The sequence below is a fragment of the Corapipo altera genome, unplaced genomic scaffold, assembly GCF_003945725.1.
Source record: "Corapipo altera isolate COAL_440 unplaced genomic scaffold, ASM394572v1 55, whole genome shotgun sequence".
NCBI lineage: Eukaryota > Metazoa > Chordata > Aves > Passeriformes > Pipridae > Corapipo > Corapipo altera.
Window position 1 is genome coordinate 4734515 of NW_020884882.1, and position 17021 is coordinate 4751535.

The 17021-nt window shown below is 35.2% G+C and overlaps 1 protein-coding gene across 9 annotated transcripts in view; it reads right to left on the reverse strand.

Moving 5' to 3' along the window:
• Positions 1-17021, reverse strand: part of ERC2 (ELKS/RAB6-interacting/CAST family member 2) — a 433721-nt gene that overhangs the window by 248312 nt on the left and 168388 nt on the right. For 4 of the 9 annotated variants that reach the window (XR_003527258.1, XR_003527257.1, XR_003527254.1 and 1 more), the window contains 2 exons: positions 11487-11680; positions 6448-6459 (listed from right to left, as the gene is read on the reverse strand). Coding sequence is in view for 1 of the 9 variants with exons in the window: in XM_027640844.1 (XP_027496645.1) it covers positions 6448-6459; positions 11487-11680; positions 12549-12578 (236 nt within the window). In the remaining 8 variants the exon portion in view is untranslated. Of the gene's footprint in view, positions 1-6447; positions 6460-11486; positions 11681-12548; positions 12579-17021 lie in introns of all 9 variants that reach the window. The other 5 variants (XR_003527256.1, XR_003527251.1, XM_027640844.1 and 2 more) reach the window with 3 other exon arrangements.

Genomic DNA, 17021 nt, shown 5'->3' on the forward strand with positions numbered 1-17021 from the left:
AAAAAAATATCTTTTTTTTTAACATATCATATCTTTCTCCTTTATAGATAGTCCACACCTTTACAAAGAATTCACGTATGTAAGAAAACAAATCTTAACATTTTACTAGGCACTCTGGATCTCAGCAGCTAGTCATGCAGAAGACCTGATCCTGTAAATCCCAAACATGTGAATGTCCATTCTGAAATACATTACTTCAGTAAGACTCTGGAAAACTATTCATAGCAGTTCAGTTCTCACTGTCTTAAAAGTGACAGTATATGTAGGTGCTTTATTGAGTCACAGCTAAAGCAGATAAGGGTAATTCTTCAAAATTCAGATCTAATTCCATTGAAATTCATAAGCTAGTATTTTATTAAGATATGAGAAAAGCTAAGTATTGTTTCTGGCATTTTCACGGAATACAAATGTATTTGCTATTACCCATCTATAAATCTGAAAAACGAAGAGGGGTCAGACTCTAGCAAACTAAAAACATCACAAGAGATGTTAAGTGTTATCGACAGAGACATTCCTGACACAAATATGCAAGGACACTGTTTATTAACCTACAACTCATAGATGGATTTGTCTGGAGAAAATAGGTATTATCATGATAAGAAAACCTATACCTGTGATAGGCTGAAATTTTCATACGACAAAGAAAACATAACACACCTCAAACAACAGCAATTTTTCTAAAAGAAAGCCCTCGTGTTTCACTGCTCAATTGATTTAATAAGTTAGACTCTAGTCCCTGTAAGTTTTATAATATGCTAATAAAAAACTAAGCAGTGTCTTTCTGTGCAGTCATTTGCATTTAAAACTTTCATGTTGGGGTTTTTTCCAATCCAGATCCTATAACCTAAAGAATTAATAGTATCCAAAATATCTTTTAAGATTTGGAATGTTTCCTTATTCTCTTTTACTTTTTCTTTTTCTAATACAATTATCACAATGATAACAAACTAAAGAATACCCTAAATAACATAAAAGCAACTATCTCAACCATTAAGAAATCAATTACTTTGACATATCCAGCATGTCTAACAGAGTTCAGCTTCAAAATAACTTTCATCCTTTCTTTCTTGATGGCAAAAAATTATATTGGGACTGATGCTTTTTTTAATGATGTGGATGAAGTTCAGAAGCTAGACTGCTTGTACATTCCAGGTCAAATCATTCATCTAGCTTTATGCCCTGATATAAAAAGGTAGGGAGTAATAATCATAACCACTAGAAATAAAAAAAGATTAAAATTCATTAAAATATAAAGCAATAACATTTTATAAGCATTTTGCCTTTTTCCTTGCAAAAATGAAATCTACTGAATGCAAAACTGCAAAGCCATCTCACCATTGTACACACTGATTTTTTTTTTTTTCTGTGAGACCCACAGACTGGCAAACATGCCATGTCACAGCAACCCAGAACAGCTATTTATTGCCAGTGAATTACCAGTAAAGAAAAAGGAATTTTAGAATATTCCCAACTCTGTTACTAATAGATTACAAAGCTATTTCGGTTTTAGTCAAAGGAGCAGGATGCAGCCCACAGAGATCTGTAGGTCTCAAAAAAACAGAAATTGATCCTATTGCTGCGTTAATAATAATAATAATAAAAAAGCCACAAAGTCAAATAACCTTTTTTTTTTTTTTTTTTAATTCTTCTTCCCCCAGCCCCACCCTTTAACTCTTAGTATTTCAACTGTTTGAAGGCTACTTTCAGATCTCCTAGGACTGGTATTATGACAGTGCTTCAGTATGACAACAATTTTGCCCCCAAATGCACCACAAAACAATATTATTGTCCAACAACACTGCCTGGTAGAAATAAAGCAAGTGTCACAGAAGTCACTGAAACATTTCTCACCTCAAAGACAAAAATGTGGGAGGAAGGGTTTACCTAACACACAATCTGGGAAATTTTCCAAAATCTTTATTTAAGAAGTGTTTAGTCTGACACAGTTCCCTCCAAAGCCCTAGAGAGACGCTCGAAATATCCACGTGAGGATAATGCATGAATGAAAAAGACTTACTAAAATCCTGTTCCAAACTATGGTTCATGTCACTTTGTTTCAACACTTATCTGCACTGCAACCACTGAAACTCCAACACAGTGCATTGCACTACTGTCTTCCTCAGCACATTCTTACTGGATGACACTTTACATGAACATGTGTGAAATTCATACCAGAAGACTCATCTGTCACACATCTCTCCTGTACACCCAGGATGGTTGGGTATTTCCTTCTGATGTTCTTTTTAAAAAAAATAAAATACTGCTGATGACAGGGCACTAGATGAGAAGGATATTTGATCTGATTTAATATGGCAATTGCTTGCTCAGCTATTTTATTAATTGAGACCATTAGCAATAACTGTAACCAGCAACTGGAAATAGTCTGTTGCCTGAAATCTGCAACTAAGGAGTTGCAATCCTGCTACTGGTTCATCAATTCCTTTCCAGCTGTAATCCAGGCAAGCTTTTTTTTCTTTAAAAAGCAAACGAAACAAATAAAACATCCCCACACAAACAAACAAAAAAAAAAATGCAAAAAATGCCCCACCACCTCCTGACTCTGTCCAGTTTTTCTCTGCATCCAACTGCTCCGCAGCATGTCCAGCTCAGCCTGACAGCAATCAGGATCACACCTCCTCTGCAGCACTCCATGATTCATTGCAATTTCCTTCTGAATCAAATCTTTTGACTGCAACTCCTGGCTCACCCTAGCAGTTCTCAGGATCAATCCAGCCATTATCATTCAATACATAAATCAAGCTTTCCATGCTTTTGCAGTAACTTCTTCAGACCTCCAAATAAATCAGGTACACTCTGTATGATTTCCTGTTTAGACATACTAACTTCCCCTTATTATAAATTCAGATCAGAGCACTTCAATCCAGTCACAATCATGTTGCCCAGGCATGTCGCTCCTGCATTGTGAAAGCAAACAATGGGAAAGTGGGAGAAGTGGTCCCACCAACAGCCCAATTCCTAAATTTAGTTCCCCTGTCTCTTTTCAGTCACAGCTTTTTGAGGGCAAGCTGTGCTATCTCACAATGATTCTTCACTCACACACCCCTCCACTGTACCCAGGGAATCCTGACAGCACTGCACCCAGGCAGGCACCAACTCCCCAGAGCACTCTGGGGCTGCTTTATTCACACGTTCAAGAGGTAAAGGAATATGCTCTGTGGATCTTCCCCCCGGTGAAAACTAGTGGAGGCAGCAGGTCTGGAGAAGCATAAGAAATATTATTGTGTCTTGAAACTACTAACCATGAAATGGAAAGAGTACCAGTTCCTTGTGTTCCCTCTTCCCCAGAGTTGTGGTGTCACATCCAACCCAATCCAAAGTGGATATTTTTCCTTCAGAGAGGTAGAGCTCTTTTCACATCCAGTTCATACTGTATATCCATTTGTTTCAGTAGAGTATTTACACTCCAAATCAAATCCCAAAAAAATCAAATAACTGAGAATTACAAAATATCTTTCCTTATCTAAATAAACCATTTCTATTATTTTAACCTCTGCATGCCTTTAAGCAAACTGAAAGGGAAAGTATAGAACTGAGCAGACTCAGTAGTGAGTGGGATGAAAATGAACAATGACACATCATCTTGTCCCAAGATCCTGTTTATATCTTTTTATTTTTAATCACTATGATTCCTGCTTATTTCATAATACATTATTAATTTACACTTTTTTTTTACGAAAATAGAATTTTGAGGAAATAAAATTTCTACTTTACTATTTCTTAAATAAAATTAAATTTAAAAATCTAATTAAGAATTCAAAAATTCAAAACCACTCACGTAATCAGATAAATCTAAATAATCCCTACTCAAATTGTCATCTCTTTCAAAATGTTTAAATGCTAAAATGCTGGTTCTGTACACATAGCAAACAGACTATAACAGAAAGACATGTCAACAATCTGCCTGTTATCCAATGTGACAACTATGTTTCTCACTCAGAATAACCAGTCTCTCAGAAGAGTAATGTATATCACAGATTCTCTCAGTTTTCAGTAGTACACTATCTCAATTTCTCCTGGGAAATTATCTTTGAACAACATATCACTCTGCCCTTGGAACCATCAAACTGACATTTGACAAAACTGTGGACGGCTCGTAAGTTAAATTTAAAACTCCCTTAAACCTTGCCTTACACATGTCACTGAGCCCCAGCCTCCCACGGAAACAATTAGGAAGGCCAACATCAGAGGCTGGTGGGAAACTTTCTAGCACTGGTCAGTATATTACACATGGAAAAAATATCCATCTCCTCTTTATCTGCAGGTAGACAGGCTTGGGGAGTGTATAACCTGATGTAACCTAAAGGCAGGGGGTGAGGGGATGTCATTGTAGTGCCTGTTGTGCTCAGAATATTCTTGTTTTGTATAGGCAGGTGCACAGGGCAGGATTATGCCAATGTATTGGATTTTCTTGTCTGTCACCAGTATCAACAGCCCACCACGTTAGTAAAACAGATCCAGCATTTTTCTAATCATCATAACCTCATATAAATATGGACAAATAAAATAACAGCTGCAAACATACTGATCAGCAGAAATTACAGAAATTAATAGATCTGTCTCTTAAATTATGTTTTAACCTTAATGAAGATTCAAGCTGAGAAAACTTAACACTTCACTGAATTCCCACAATAAACTCTAATCATACGCTACAACTTATCCAGGACTCTAGGGATGAAAGTTGGCAGGGTTATGAGGACAGTTTGCTTCAACAAGGTCAGTTGGTTTTTTAGGTCAATAAAACATAACAGAAATTGCACCTCCAACTGCTGAACAAATGTTTCTGCATACCAATCATTGAATTCCAGTGAAATCAACCATAATGACAACCACATAGCATAATACCTTTCTTTAAGCTCTCTCAGGCTAGAGAGATTTTTCCATTAATGTTGGGTATGCTCTGAAATGCAGAGTGGTTACATTCAGACAATAATTTCATCATAGCCAACTCCAGGGTAAATGCATTTAATTAAATTCTGGAAGAAAGAAATATTCCGAAAAAACTGTTGAAGTATTTTCATAATCCAGGTGTAATAACTATCCATTCAAGCAGATCAAAATGTGCTTGTAGTAGATAGACAATAAAAAAAAAGGTGTTCATCCAATTCACTACTTCAATCGATAAGCCTCAAATTTCCAAAACAAATTTTTTCAGCTGGAAAGAAACTTGCAATTGTGATGTGGATCAAAGCACATCAGGGAAAAAAAAGTCTTGTCTTGTCAGTCTTTTCATAATGAACCATCTTTTGCTATACAGTTCAAAGACATCCATGTCAGAAACTTCTGACCTGTCTGAACTATGAAATGTGAACTGTGCTTAGTTTTGAGACTAAGAAACCAAAACTCTCCCAAGTTCTCCCAAGCTCTGCTTCTACATTTGAATAGGAAACACTGTGCTAAAAGTATACATTGAGAGGAAAAAATATGAAAACTTCCTCACTGAACGTATTATAAAGGCAGATTGGACATCTGTCATGATTCAAGTCAAATGTGCTGCATGGCAACCTGGAACCACGCTGGCAAATGCAACACTGAGGAAGCTGAAATACATCTGCAAAGTTTTTGCAGTATATACCCTCCTTTAACTTTGATAATGAAGACTCCATCATCCAAACAACATACAGTTACTAGTTTCTAAAATACCAAGTACACGTTTTAAGACTTTGCTATCTTAAAATTTACACCCGTTCATAAGCATGAGAAAGAAAATTAATATCAAGGCCTAACAGGAGAAAAAAATGTCAACTAGATCAATTTTTACTTTCGACAAGCACCACAGGCCATGTAGTAATACTTGAAAAGTTTACTCCAACAGTGTGTAAGCACAAACACCAGCTAAACTAATCTAAAATCTGGAAGAAAGAGAAACAGGAGTCTGACTAGATGAGGCTGTATCCAAACACAGCATATAAAACATACACATACAGACACCAGAATCTGGTCAGCACAAACAGCTAAAACCTTCACAGCCACTGCAACTCCTCCTATGCAATAACAGTAAAAGGGGTGATGTCAAAGTATTAAGAATAAGTCTCTGATCTGAGGTATAAAATCTCTCTGTTATTGGTCAATACATTTCCTACTGGGTGGGTTATCTACCAAAAATGTTACTCCCAGTGTTGAGCTCCCAAAACAAAGATAATAGAAGCAAAACTGAAAGAAAAAAATCTTCATACAAAACAACATATGAATATGTTGTTAATTAACATTTTTTTCTTACAGACTTTTGAGAAAGGCATAAACTTACTGTAAAGTTTCTGATCTAGAAATGGAATGACCAAAAACTTCACAGAAGGGACAAGCAGAATAAAGACAACATAATACAAATAGAAGTTATTTCTCTGAAATCAAAATTGCCAAATAAATGAAGCATCAATGAAAACCTTCATTGTGGAAGGAGCATTAAGTAGGAGAGCAGAAAATACTGACCTGGAAGTCAAGCTGGTTGGAGTAGGGATGAAAGCAGCAGTTTGGAGAAAAACAGATAGGGAGGAAGACAGCAAAAGAGAATAAAGGGAGGAACACATTAGTTCTTTAAAATATAACAAGCAGATGTTATATTAGCAGATAATTAAAAAAAAAAAAAGAAAAAGAAAGGGAAGGAAAAGCAAGAAGTAAAATAAAATTTCTGAAGAGCTATATCCTTGCTGTGCACTGAAGAGAACAGAAATTTTAAAGTAAAATAGCATCTTGTCATTTGTGAATGGTGGAAAGCCATCTATATTTATAACCATCCAAATGCATGCACACACCAAACAGAAAAAAATAAATTGGGTGAATATTGACAGCATTTGCTGCAACACAAATGACTCATCATATACCAAAAAGACTTTTATTTGAACTAACATAGGCTTAGTGACCCTCATTCATCAAACCTTCCCATGGAAGCCAAAGCAGCTGAACAATTTGGCAGCTTGTTCAGAGATACCATTTAGAAGTTCCCGAAGCACTGTACCTAATAATCAAAGACAGAGATTTGACACCCACGCCCCCAGAAATGCAGCCCCTCCTAATGCTGACAGCAAATTTTTAATTCAGTATGAAGAATCAGACTAATACTTCAGCACTGAAAATACTCTGATGTTTGATAACTTATTTGTTAAAAAATACCTAACATGCCCTTTCAAATAAGTAAGACAAAAAAACTCCACCCAGCTAGACTAGTCCTTAGGTCTGTCACTAATGTACAGCTTTTTGTGCACTTAGGATAGGGAACATTTTTTAAAGCCCTAGAAGTCCTTTTTTTAAAAAAGGAAGTTATTCCATATACTGGTGTTTTGTCATTTATGCTATGAATTGTCAGTGCTGTGTGGACTTATCTTCATCAGAATTCAAATCCAAATCAATTCAAAATGAATTAACTGCAGTCTGAACAGTCCAAGAGCTTAAATGCATGTCTATAATGTTATTACCCAAAACTTACCACTGCATATGAGAAGTAGATAACGAAAAACAAACCTCTTGTTTAAAAACAAACAGGTTTTATCTCATAGCTAGTACAATCTTTTTAATGGGCTTTCATATTATTGCAGCCTTTGCTGAGAAGCTACACTCAATCAAGCAAATGACCAGTATCTAACATATCACTGGAGAAAAGCAGATCCAAGATTTTTCAAGCTACACCATGTTGTCATCACTTTATTTCTCTCTTCAGTCTAAATTTACTAATGGGTAATTTATATTTTATTACGTGCCAGTGCTCTTGTGCTGAAATCACACTCTTTCACTGCAGTGCTTACCCTTTCATATATTTATAGAGAACAAACTTCCCTTCTGAGCCTTTGTTTTTCCAGAGAAATAAACCACTGTTGTTTACATCCCTGCTGTGACATGAGTACTCCATTCCTTTCATTATCTTACCAGCCCTCTCTGCTCTGGTTTCCAGTTTTAATTCAACTTCCCTGAATATGACTGATGGGAAGTGTACAGCAGTGTTCCACATGGAGCCTTGCTAGCACCTTATGACATTAATACCTTCCTATCCTTACTGAAGACACTTATTCTGACATATCAGGATTCACTCCTCATTATTTAGATGTCTGCATCATTATTTAGATGACTCATAATGACACAGTCATAAGCAAATTCACCCAATCTTTCTCTTCCTAAACTAAACTGTACCAAGGATTATCCTTAGCTTACAGCAGGCAGTCTTACTGGTCCCAACTTCACCAATGCATTTTATGCTATTGTATTTCACTTAATTTCACAATTCAAACTCCCTATCATATTTCATAAATATACTTCCCATTCTAACACCATTAATAAAAGCTTTAAACAACATACTCCTTCAACCCTGACAGTTCAGTTTCAGCTGCAGCTCCCTCTCCTTGGCTAGGTCCTTTACATTAAAATTTAAGGTGATCACTATCATATCCAGTTTCATTTGCATCATTAAAACAAAACAAAAAAAAAAACCCACACCACATTTCTTCACCAAGAAAACCAAAAAAAAACCATCAAGCTAAGTTTAACGGAAGTACATTACACACTGAATGCAATATCTTGCATTTAATTTTAACCTTTTTAATTATAAACAGATAAATCATGAAATTATAAACAGATAAATCATGAAAAATGTAATAAAAATTATCAAACAGCTTGAGTATAAAAGAAGGAATTGGTTGTCCTATGTAATAATAAAAAACTGAAAAATACAAAATTAATATAGAGAGAGTAATTTAAGAAACAGACCCATGTGTTTTTATATAGGAGCAATAATATGAATCTGCAGTGATGCAACTGAGGAGTGTGAGAGTTTCTGAGCCAAGAAAATCACATTAAAACCAAAAGAATTACCATTCATATGAAGCCAGCTCCATAGTTATTAATAATGTTCATCTGCCAAATAGCAAACCCTTATAAATTTAACTGCAGATATTTCTAGTGGGACAAGAAGGAAAGAACATCTTTGAATTTGTTAAAGTTGCAGTCATTTTCGCAATGTTTTACTCCCATAAACTGGGTAAACTGAGCTTTGGCTCCACCTCTTCCCTTCAATAACGAGCCAATCAAATAGTCATTACAAGAAGAAAAAAGTGGCAGCTCTTTATAAAATGTTACAGCAATTTACGCTCCACCTAAACCCCTAGAAAGGGGAATTTGAACATCAAAGTTCATTCTCTGGGAATACCAAGAGGTGCCACAGTTAAATACAGATCTTTTGGCAATAGTTTTACAAAATAAGGAGAGAGAGAAAATCAATTACATTTTAGAGAAACCTAAAGTGAACCTGATTAGTAAGAGAGGTTTGATACTCACTTGCAAAAAATATTTCCCTGTTACACCTTCATATTGCCAGCAGACTGCCAGCCTTAGTTGACCAATCAACAAGTTTAAGACCCTGGTTAGGCATGTTGGAAAGCAGACTTAAGTCTCCATTAGCAAGTAATGGCATTAACTTCTGTCATTGAAATCAACAATAGATAATTTTTACGTTAATTCTTTTTTCTTTTCCTAGTTTACAATAATTACCTTATATATACACTATGTGTATAGGAATTTGGAATTAATCTTGAAAGCTGCTCATAAGTAAAATCAACTGAGAAACCGCAGTAAAGATAACAGAATTCAAAAAGAAATCTGAGAGCGTGATGAGTCTCGAAATTCCAACATACTACTCCTCTCCTTAGCTGGTCATTGCACAGATATCACACTGCAAGCATTACAGAAGTACTTAAAGGTTCATAGCAAAGTTTAACTACTTCATCACATTGTTAGTACAGTGTATCCTCTTCAGAAAGTCTGCGTCCACTCAGCAGTACCACATTATTTTCTGAAAAGTTATGTCAGGATCAACACCCTGATAAACAGCAACAGACTAGAAATTGGTGTCCCAAAATTTCACTGGTAAGAGTACACAGAATTTTTTAAAAAACCAAAAAGAGTACAAAAATAGAAAGTTCTGTCCATTGCACAACCCATTACAGGGTTCTCAGACAATAAGAACAGGTTATATGCTCACGATGCCGTAGCAATATCTCTGGATCCCTTGGTTCCTTGTTTCTTTGTAATTATTGCTTTTTAATCAATTCTCAATTTAATTCAAATAAGTATCTATCAATTATTTATCTCTTTTTTCATAAAATATTCAAGCTTCAGCACTTAATCATGATCATCTTTTAATTAGCAGTTTAATATTCAAAAATTCAAAACATGATTGTTACTTAATAAATGTCTTAAAATTATCTTGAATAAAAGTTTAGCATGCCTACTAATGAGTCAGGTGTCACACAATTAATTCAGTAGGTTTTATAGTGCAAGGAGATTAGTTACTATTTCTTTAAGAACACATTAAAATAGGTGCAAAAACTAGAGTATTCTAAATGCTTTCTGATGTGGTATGAGGCAACTGCAAACTGAAGCTGTCCTCCTGTAAACAATCAGTTCTAATTTGAGTACAAATCTTTTTTCACTTTAAATTTGAGGTCTCCATTTTTATGACAATTAACCATTATTAAACTTTGCCAAATGTCTGCAGAGAAAAATAAGTATTGGCAGCAGATAACTGTGAAGGTTTATAAGTCATTGTCAGTAAAAGGTGTTCTACACCTCTTTCTTTCCAAGCTGGCTGTTTTCCACCCTCCAAGGTAACTAACATTTCCCACAGATCTTCCCCTCTTTGCTGGTAATACTTCTTATTGAGACAGAGCACTCCTTTGTCTTGACTGGAACTATAGCAATGATCACAACAATGAGATCAGTTAAACTTCTCTTTTGGAACCACAAAACACTTTTCTTCTGGCTTTATCACAATAAAACAATTATAAAAATCATTTGAAAAAAAAACAAACCTCCTTCTTTCATTTAAATAAGAGTGGCTAAGTAGAGGAAAGGAACAAAGAAATAAATAGCAGCAAACCACCTGGGAGAAGGCTCCAAGAATTATTTAATTACAAAGGGTGTGAGACAACTGATCCCAAAACCCACCTGTCTCCATTAAGGAAAGACTGTACAACCTTCTCAGAAATAAGACAATTACTGCCTGGTTGACATCAGAAAATATTCTTTTGAAGCAGTCAAAGACTACAGGAACATGGAGAAATAGTTACAACTATTATTAAATAGTCATGAGACAGGTTAGAAATACTCACCAATACTTTTCAGGACCTCTTAGAATTAGTGATGATGTTCACAGTGAAGAAATGTGTGGGGACAGTTTTGATTCACCAGTTACCAGAAAGACAGGATTGCTCCCCAACATGGTTTTCTGGGAGGGTTGTTGTCCCTGTAAATTGCACATGACTTTTCCTACATGTGTTCCTTTTATGAAGAGTATTAAAAAATGGACACCTTTAATTGTTCCAAAGTCAGCAGACAGGAGATGAAGTTATCAAGTAGCCTGGGGTTTTTTTTCATTTCTGATTCAAATTTACAAGGCATAACAAATATTCTGTTAAAAAACAGACTCTGCTCTGAAATGAAGATCAATTAAGCAAAAATGCTACTCAGTGTAAGACAAACATTACCTTTCTAACTCAGCAATTTTCTTATCTTTGTCATTCTTCTCATTCTCTACTTCCTTGAGTATTTCTAGAAGTCTGTCAACCTCAGCCTGAGCTTTGCCACATTCTTCTCTATAGTACGATGCCTCTTTGTCAAGCTGTTTGATTCTGTCTGCAAATTCTGGGTTCATCCGTGCCTCCTCTTCAGCCTCATGAGCCTTCAGAATAATATTTAAAAAAAAAATAAGGATGACAATAATTTCAATAGCTTTAAGAGCTTTAATTCTTCAGTCTCGGAGTTCAAGTTTTCATTAAAAAGGATTATGGGTATTTCTGTCCAATGACACTCTTTTCTACAGAAGCATTATAAAAAGAAATTAAAATATCTTCTTAGTCAAATTCTATCATCCTGAAGGAGGAGGGGATTTACTAAGGGGGGGGGGGTTTACATATTAAAGTGACCATATTTTAAGGTGGTTTTTTTCAAATTAAAAAATGACCTTGTAATTCATTCAATTCACAGTAAGCTCTTAAAGTGTTTTAAATATATAGGCAACTTCTTAACAAATCATATTCTCTTTCCCCATATATATACATACACAATTTGTCCATGTATATATACACAAAAACAGATACATATATACATATTGTATATATCTGTATCGCCGGATGTCTCAAATGCAGTTTGATACAAAGAATTTAAAAGAAAGAAATTGTTTTAATGCAGTGCTGTTTTTAAAAGGCAAACTGACAAACTAAAAAAGCTGCTTTCAGCAGACATTTTACCCAATAATCCTTTTTGTCTCATCATTAATACTTAACCTGAAACATCAGAGGAACAAGCCCATCGGTGAAAACAGCACAAACCTGGCAAACTCATGCATGGATGGGTGGCGGTGTCACAGACAAGAGAGAACGCAATGAACACAACAAGAGAGCAGAGCCCAGTCCAGCTCCCACCAAACCTCATGGCAAAAAACCAATTAACTTCAATGGGAGCAGGATCTGGCACCAAGTGCTTCAAACTGTTGGCTGGAATAATCACAGACAGATGGAAACAACAATGCACTGCAATGCTTAGCCTACCCCTTGCTTCCCATTATTCCTAATTGGCATCTTGAAAGAGCAGGCAAGGAAAAAACAAGTAGTTTAAGGCAGTGCACATTAAACATAGAAAATTCAGATAACATACAGGATTTTTACAGAAATTCATGATATTTAGAAACTGAAGGTCCTCCAACTATCTTATTACGCAGAGAAGACGTGGACTTACTTATTCTTCTTAATTTCAGGGAATAGACAATGCAAGCAAGCAATGAAAGAAATGCAGATCAAAATGAAACATGCATGTTTAGGAAAGAATTAATATAAACTACAGATATTAGAAGATTCGTATTCTTTGCAATGGATAAAATTTTCTGTATAAATAAAAAACAAGTCTGAGTTTACCATAAATACAACAAATAAATTGAAATTACTAGGGAAGAAACTTAGGGGGGTTGCATGTAACATATCATTTAAGCATGAGGATAATAAGAAAAAGATAGTAGATTTGAAGATTTATTTATCCTGCTTGAGATTTTTATTCAGAGGAATATTTCATTTCCAGGAGAAGCCAAGGGAATGACATGAGGAGCTACTAAACCTACTGGCCTTGCTCTTCAAATTCTCTGTTTTGGATAATAATACATGCTCCAGTCCTGAATGCAGGACTTTTCTAACACAGAACTGGTTTAAAGGTGACGTTCAAGGAGTATCTTGATTCAACAGTTCAGATGAGATGCTAGGAACAGATTCCTTTTCAGCCTCATAATCTTCCTGCTTTAACAATAAACTTGGATTTACTTTATACTAGCTGTTAATTGTATCAAGAAATTTACTTTCAACTAACTTTGTAATTTTTGAAGTCACTGTAATACTCAGACTCAGGGCCAATTATTTGAGAGATTGCACCAATTTCCAGCTGCAAAGCACTTCAATTATCCATCAGTGCTATTATATTACACACTGTTTTATGACTGTGTTATTTTCCAAGGAATAAAAATAAAAATAATTCTATAGGTTGACAAAGGTAAACTCACTTTAGAAAGAAAAAAATACAACCCAATTCCCACTGTTAAGATACTAAGAAACTTGTGCAAAAAGCGTGTTGTTCCCTATTGTTCAGATTTCTCCTGCTTTCCTAAGGGTAAATCCAGAATTTCACAGTTCCCCTCTACTGGCTATCACTCTTTCATATTCCTCCCTGCCACCTTTCTTTCCTTTCCCTCTATTTTAGCCTATAATTAACCAATTTACCAGCCTTGCTTCCATCATTTCATAAAGAGAAAATTACTCACCTTCCTTCCTCTAAGCAGTCTTCACTTTAGCATAAAGGAACTCTCAGCTTCAGCCCTTTTTTCCCCATACACTCTACCCTTGTCTAAACCCAGGGCAAGAAGCAATGGAGAAAAGAGAAGTCTTTTTTTTTTTTTCTATGAGGAAAATACATAATTGGGCAAGAACACAAAAGTGTCACTAATGCAAAGGTGCCAAATGTTCTACCACCACAGAAGATTCCTGTTACATAGCAGCTCAGAAATGTGCTGACTAAATTACCTGCTTTACTGCTGATAAGTAAATCATCACTTGGAATAATAGATATACTTTTATTCCTGAGTTTAGTCCTTTAATCTTTGCTCAACAGCATGGTAAGGAAATCAACAATAAGTTGCAAAAGCGTTTTCAATTCTTGTGTTTTCTGTGGTACTCCTGCCATCCCATATTTGTGGGATGTGCAGCCAAAAGCTACAAGATTATCACATGAATCAGAAAGTCTCTGCCTATTACTGCTGTCTTCTCTTCTATACCTTTTTCTTTTTTTTATTTCTGTCCCACTTTTTCTCCCTAAGTTCTCTGTTTTCTTGGAAAGAACACATTTTCTGTTTTTACTGGGCTTGTACAGGTAAGAGTGACCGGTCCAGGTGTACCTTTGAGCTTTCTAAATCTGTATCTGCAAATGATAATTCCTGTGTGTGCAGATTAGGTTACTTGCAAACTAACTCACTTGTTTATGATGTCTTTTCTGTCCATCTTGTGACTGCATTATTGTATGTTATTTTTACAATTCAATAAAAATAGCATAGTACTCTACCATCAGGATTTTTTACAATAACTATATATCTGTTCTGATATTTGCTTAATAAATACTACAAATATTTCAGAAGTAAAGTAACATTTCCTTATGTAAACCACGAATTTCCTACAGAAACACCATAATAGGGTGGCACAGACATGCAATACGAATTATTTAGTCTATTAAAATCTTATGGTACAGTCATACATGCATTGTTCTGCATAACAGAAATGGATGGATAGATATAATGTTTAATTTTTAAAGCTTCAGACACAAACATACACAGAAATTAACCAAATACTTGATTTAAAAAAAATGAACAGCAGAATTTACATGCAAGAAATTACTTTGTAAGATCCTTCAAATTTTATTACTTTAAGTAATAAACAAATAAAAAATAGATCGCTGTCACCTTAATTTTTTTGTTTCAAAATTTATGGGGACTTTATTTAACTTCAGAGATTATTGTAGGTAATTTAGAGAAGATTCAGCAAGTACTCTGAATTTTAATCTGACATTGCTCTGGTGGAGGATTTAGGAAAATTTAGTCTATAGTAATTCAGAAAAAGGTTCACCTGAACTCTAAAGTACAGCATTATATTTTAATTACAGTCCAAAGGCAATAATGTAATTTCTTATAATCAATTTTGCACAAAATTTCATTAGGTATTTCAAAAATTTCACCTTTCAAAACATGAAGAAATGTCCACTTCTATTCCCGTCTTACAGGTGAACAAACTGGAAATCATTTGCTATAGAGTATGCAGGATTTACACCCCTTTAGTATCATCTCCTCTTTGGTACACAAATGTATATAAGAATAAAACGCTTCTAGTCATTGCTGTATTTAAGAAACATTAGATTCAGCAAAAAATGAAAGTCTTGGAGTTGATACCTGTGTGACACAGCACAAAAAACGCATTCAACCACCAAAAAAATGCTATATTACTGCATGGGCTAAAAGTCCACTCAGTGATTGGCTGCTATTGCTCTGACACATGTAAACAAACGAGCATGAAAACTTCAGTATTTTCAGATTACATTGACATCTGAGTTTTTTAGAACTATGATTCTCAAGAAAAAAAAAAAAGAAGGTCAATAAAACATTCTGTTAAATAAAGTATCAATGATTTTGAGTACAAAAAAAAAAGGTATCAAGAAACTGCTAACACGCCATCTCAAAGACAAAGGTGAAATCTTGGCCTTGTGGAACACAAAGAAAATGCTGCCATTCACTTCAATCAAATCATGATTTCATTTCAAGGCCTTAGTTGGTTTGGGGTGAGAAGAGAATCATTGCTACTCACATTGTTAAAAGTAGATTTATATATATCTATATATAAAAGTAGGAGAAGAAAAAAGATGAGCAAGAAAAGTTTATTTAACAAAATCATCTTGTCAATATACTACGATTGCTGCCTGGTGCCAAAGGAAAAGGATCTAACATCCATTATTTTGGAACTGCCAACAGGCTGTCATTCAGAAAAATAAGCACGTAAAGGCAGGGGAAAAAAACTAAGAAAAGGACTGACTTTGGAATACTGCAGACAAACAGACTAGGAGGGAACAAACAAATTCTATACAGCAGAGCTGCTAATACTGAGATAATGGCAAGCATTTATGAAAATCAAGCTAAAATCTGGAAAAGACAAGCACAGTAGGAGTGCAAATGATATGAATAGAAACATAACTACCACAAAGGTGAACCAATATGATACAGAGAAAAAGGGGTTTATCATTCCAAGGGACAAGCTCTGTCACCACCAGTGTGCTCGAGGGGAGAGGTGACAATACCAGGTTTGAAGCTACTCACGCTACAATTTACGACTGAATTCTAAAACCAGCTAACCAATAACTCTAAAAGTAAATAAAGCACATTCTGTGGGACTCTCTTTCCCCATATGTAAGTCATGACATATCCATTACACGGTTAGAAGCTACAAAACCTATCCATGACAGAGTCCAAAGGCGGAATCCTGATCCACTGACACTAATGGCAAGACTCCCATTGACTTCAGTGATGGCAATGCCTTCTCTAACGCACAGTATCACATTACTCCAGCTACAAACCCAGTTCCTCTAGATGTACTATCCCAATTACATGGTAATTCCGACTATGATTACTATGTAAACTATAGTCTGTAAATTGCTATTACAGTGACATCATTTTTTCTGCCCTGTGATGCTCAGAGCACATTAAATGTAACAGTCTCTGCCAAAAAAATGGAAACTGTTCTTTGCAGAGAGAATGTTTGTTGCTGCTCTTCCTCAAATTGAAAAGGAGCACAGTCAAGTCAGAACGGGAGATATTATGCAATTAAAGCACACATTGGCAAGAATATTTATGCTAAACAAGCCAAAACAATACTGTGCTTTTGCAAAAACTGCCCATTGCATTAATCATTTTATATTTCAGCATTTTCTTTGCTTAAATACCAAGTTTC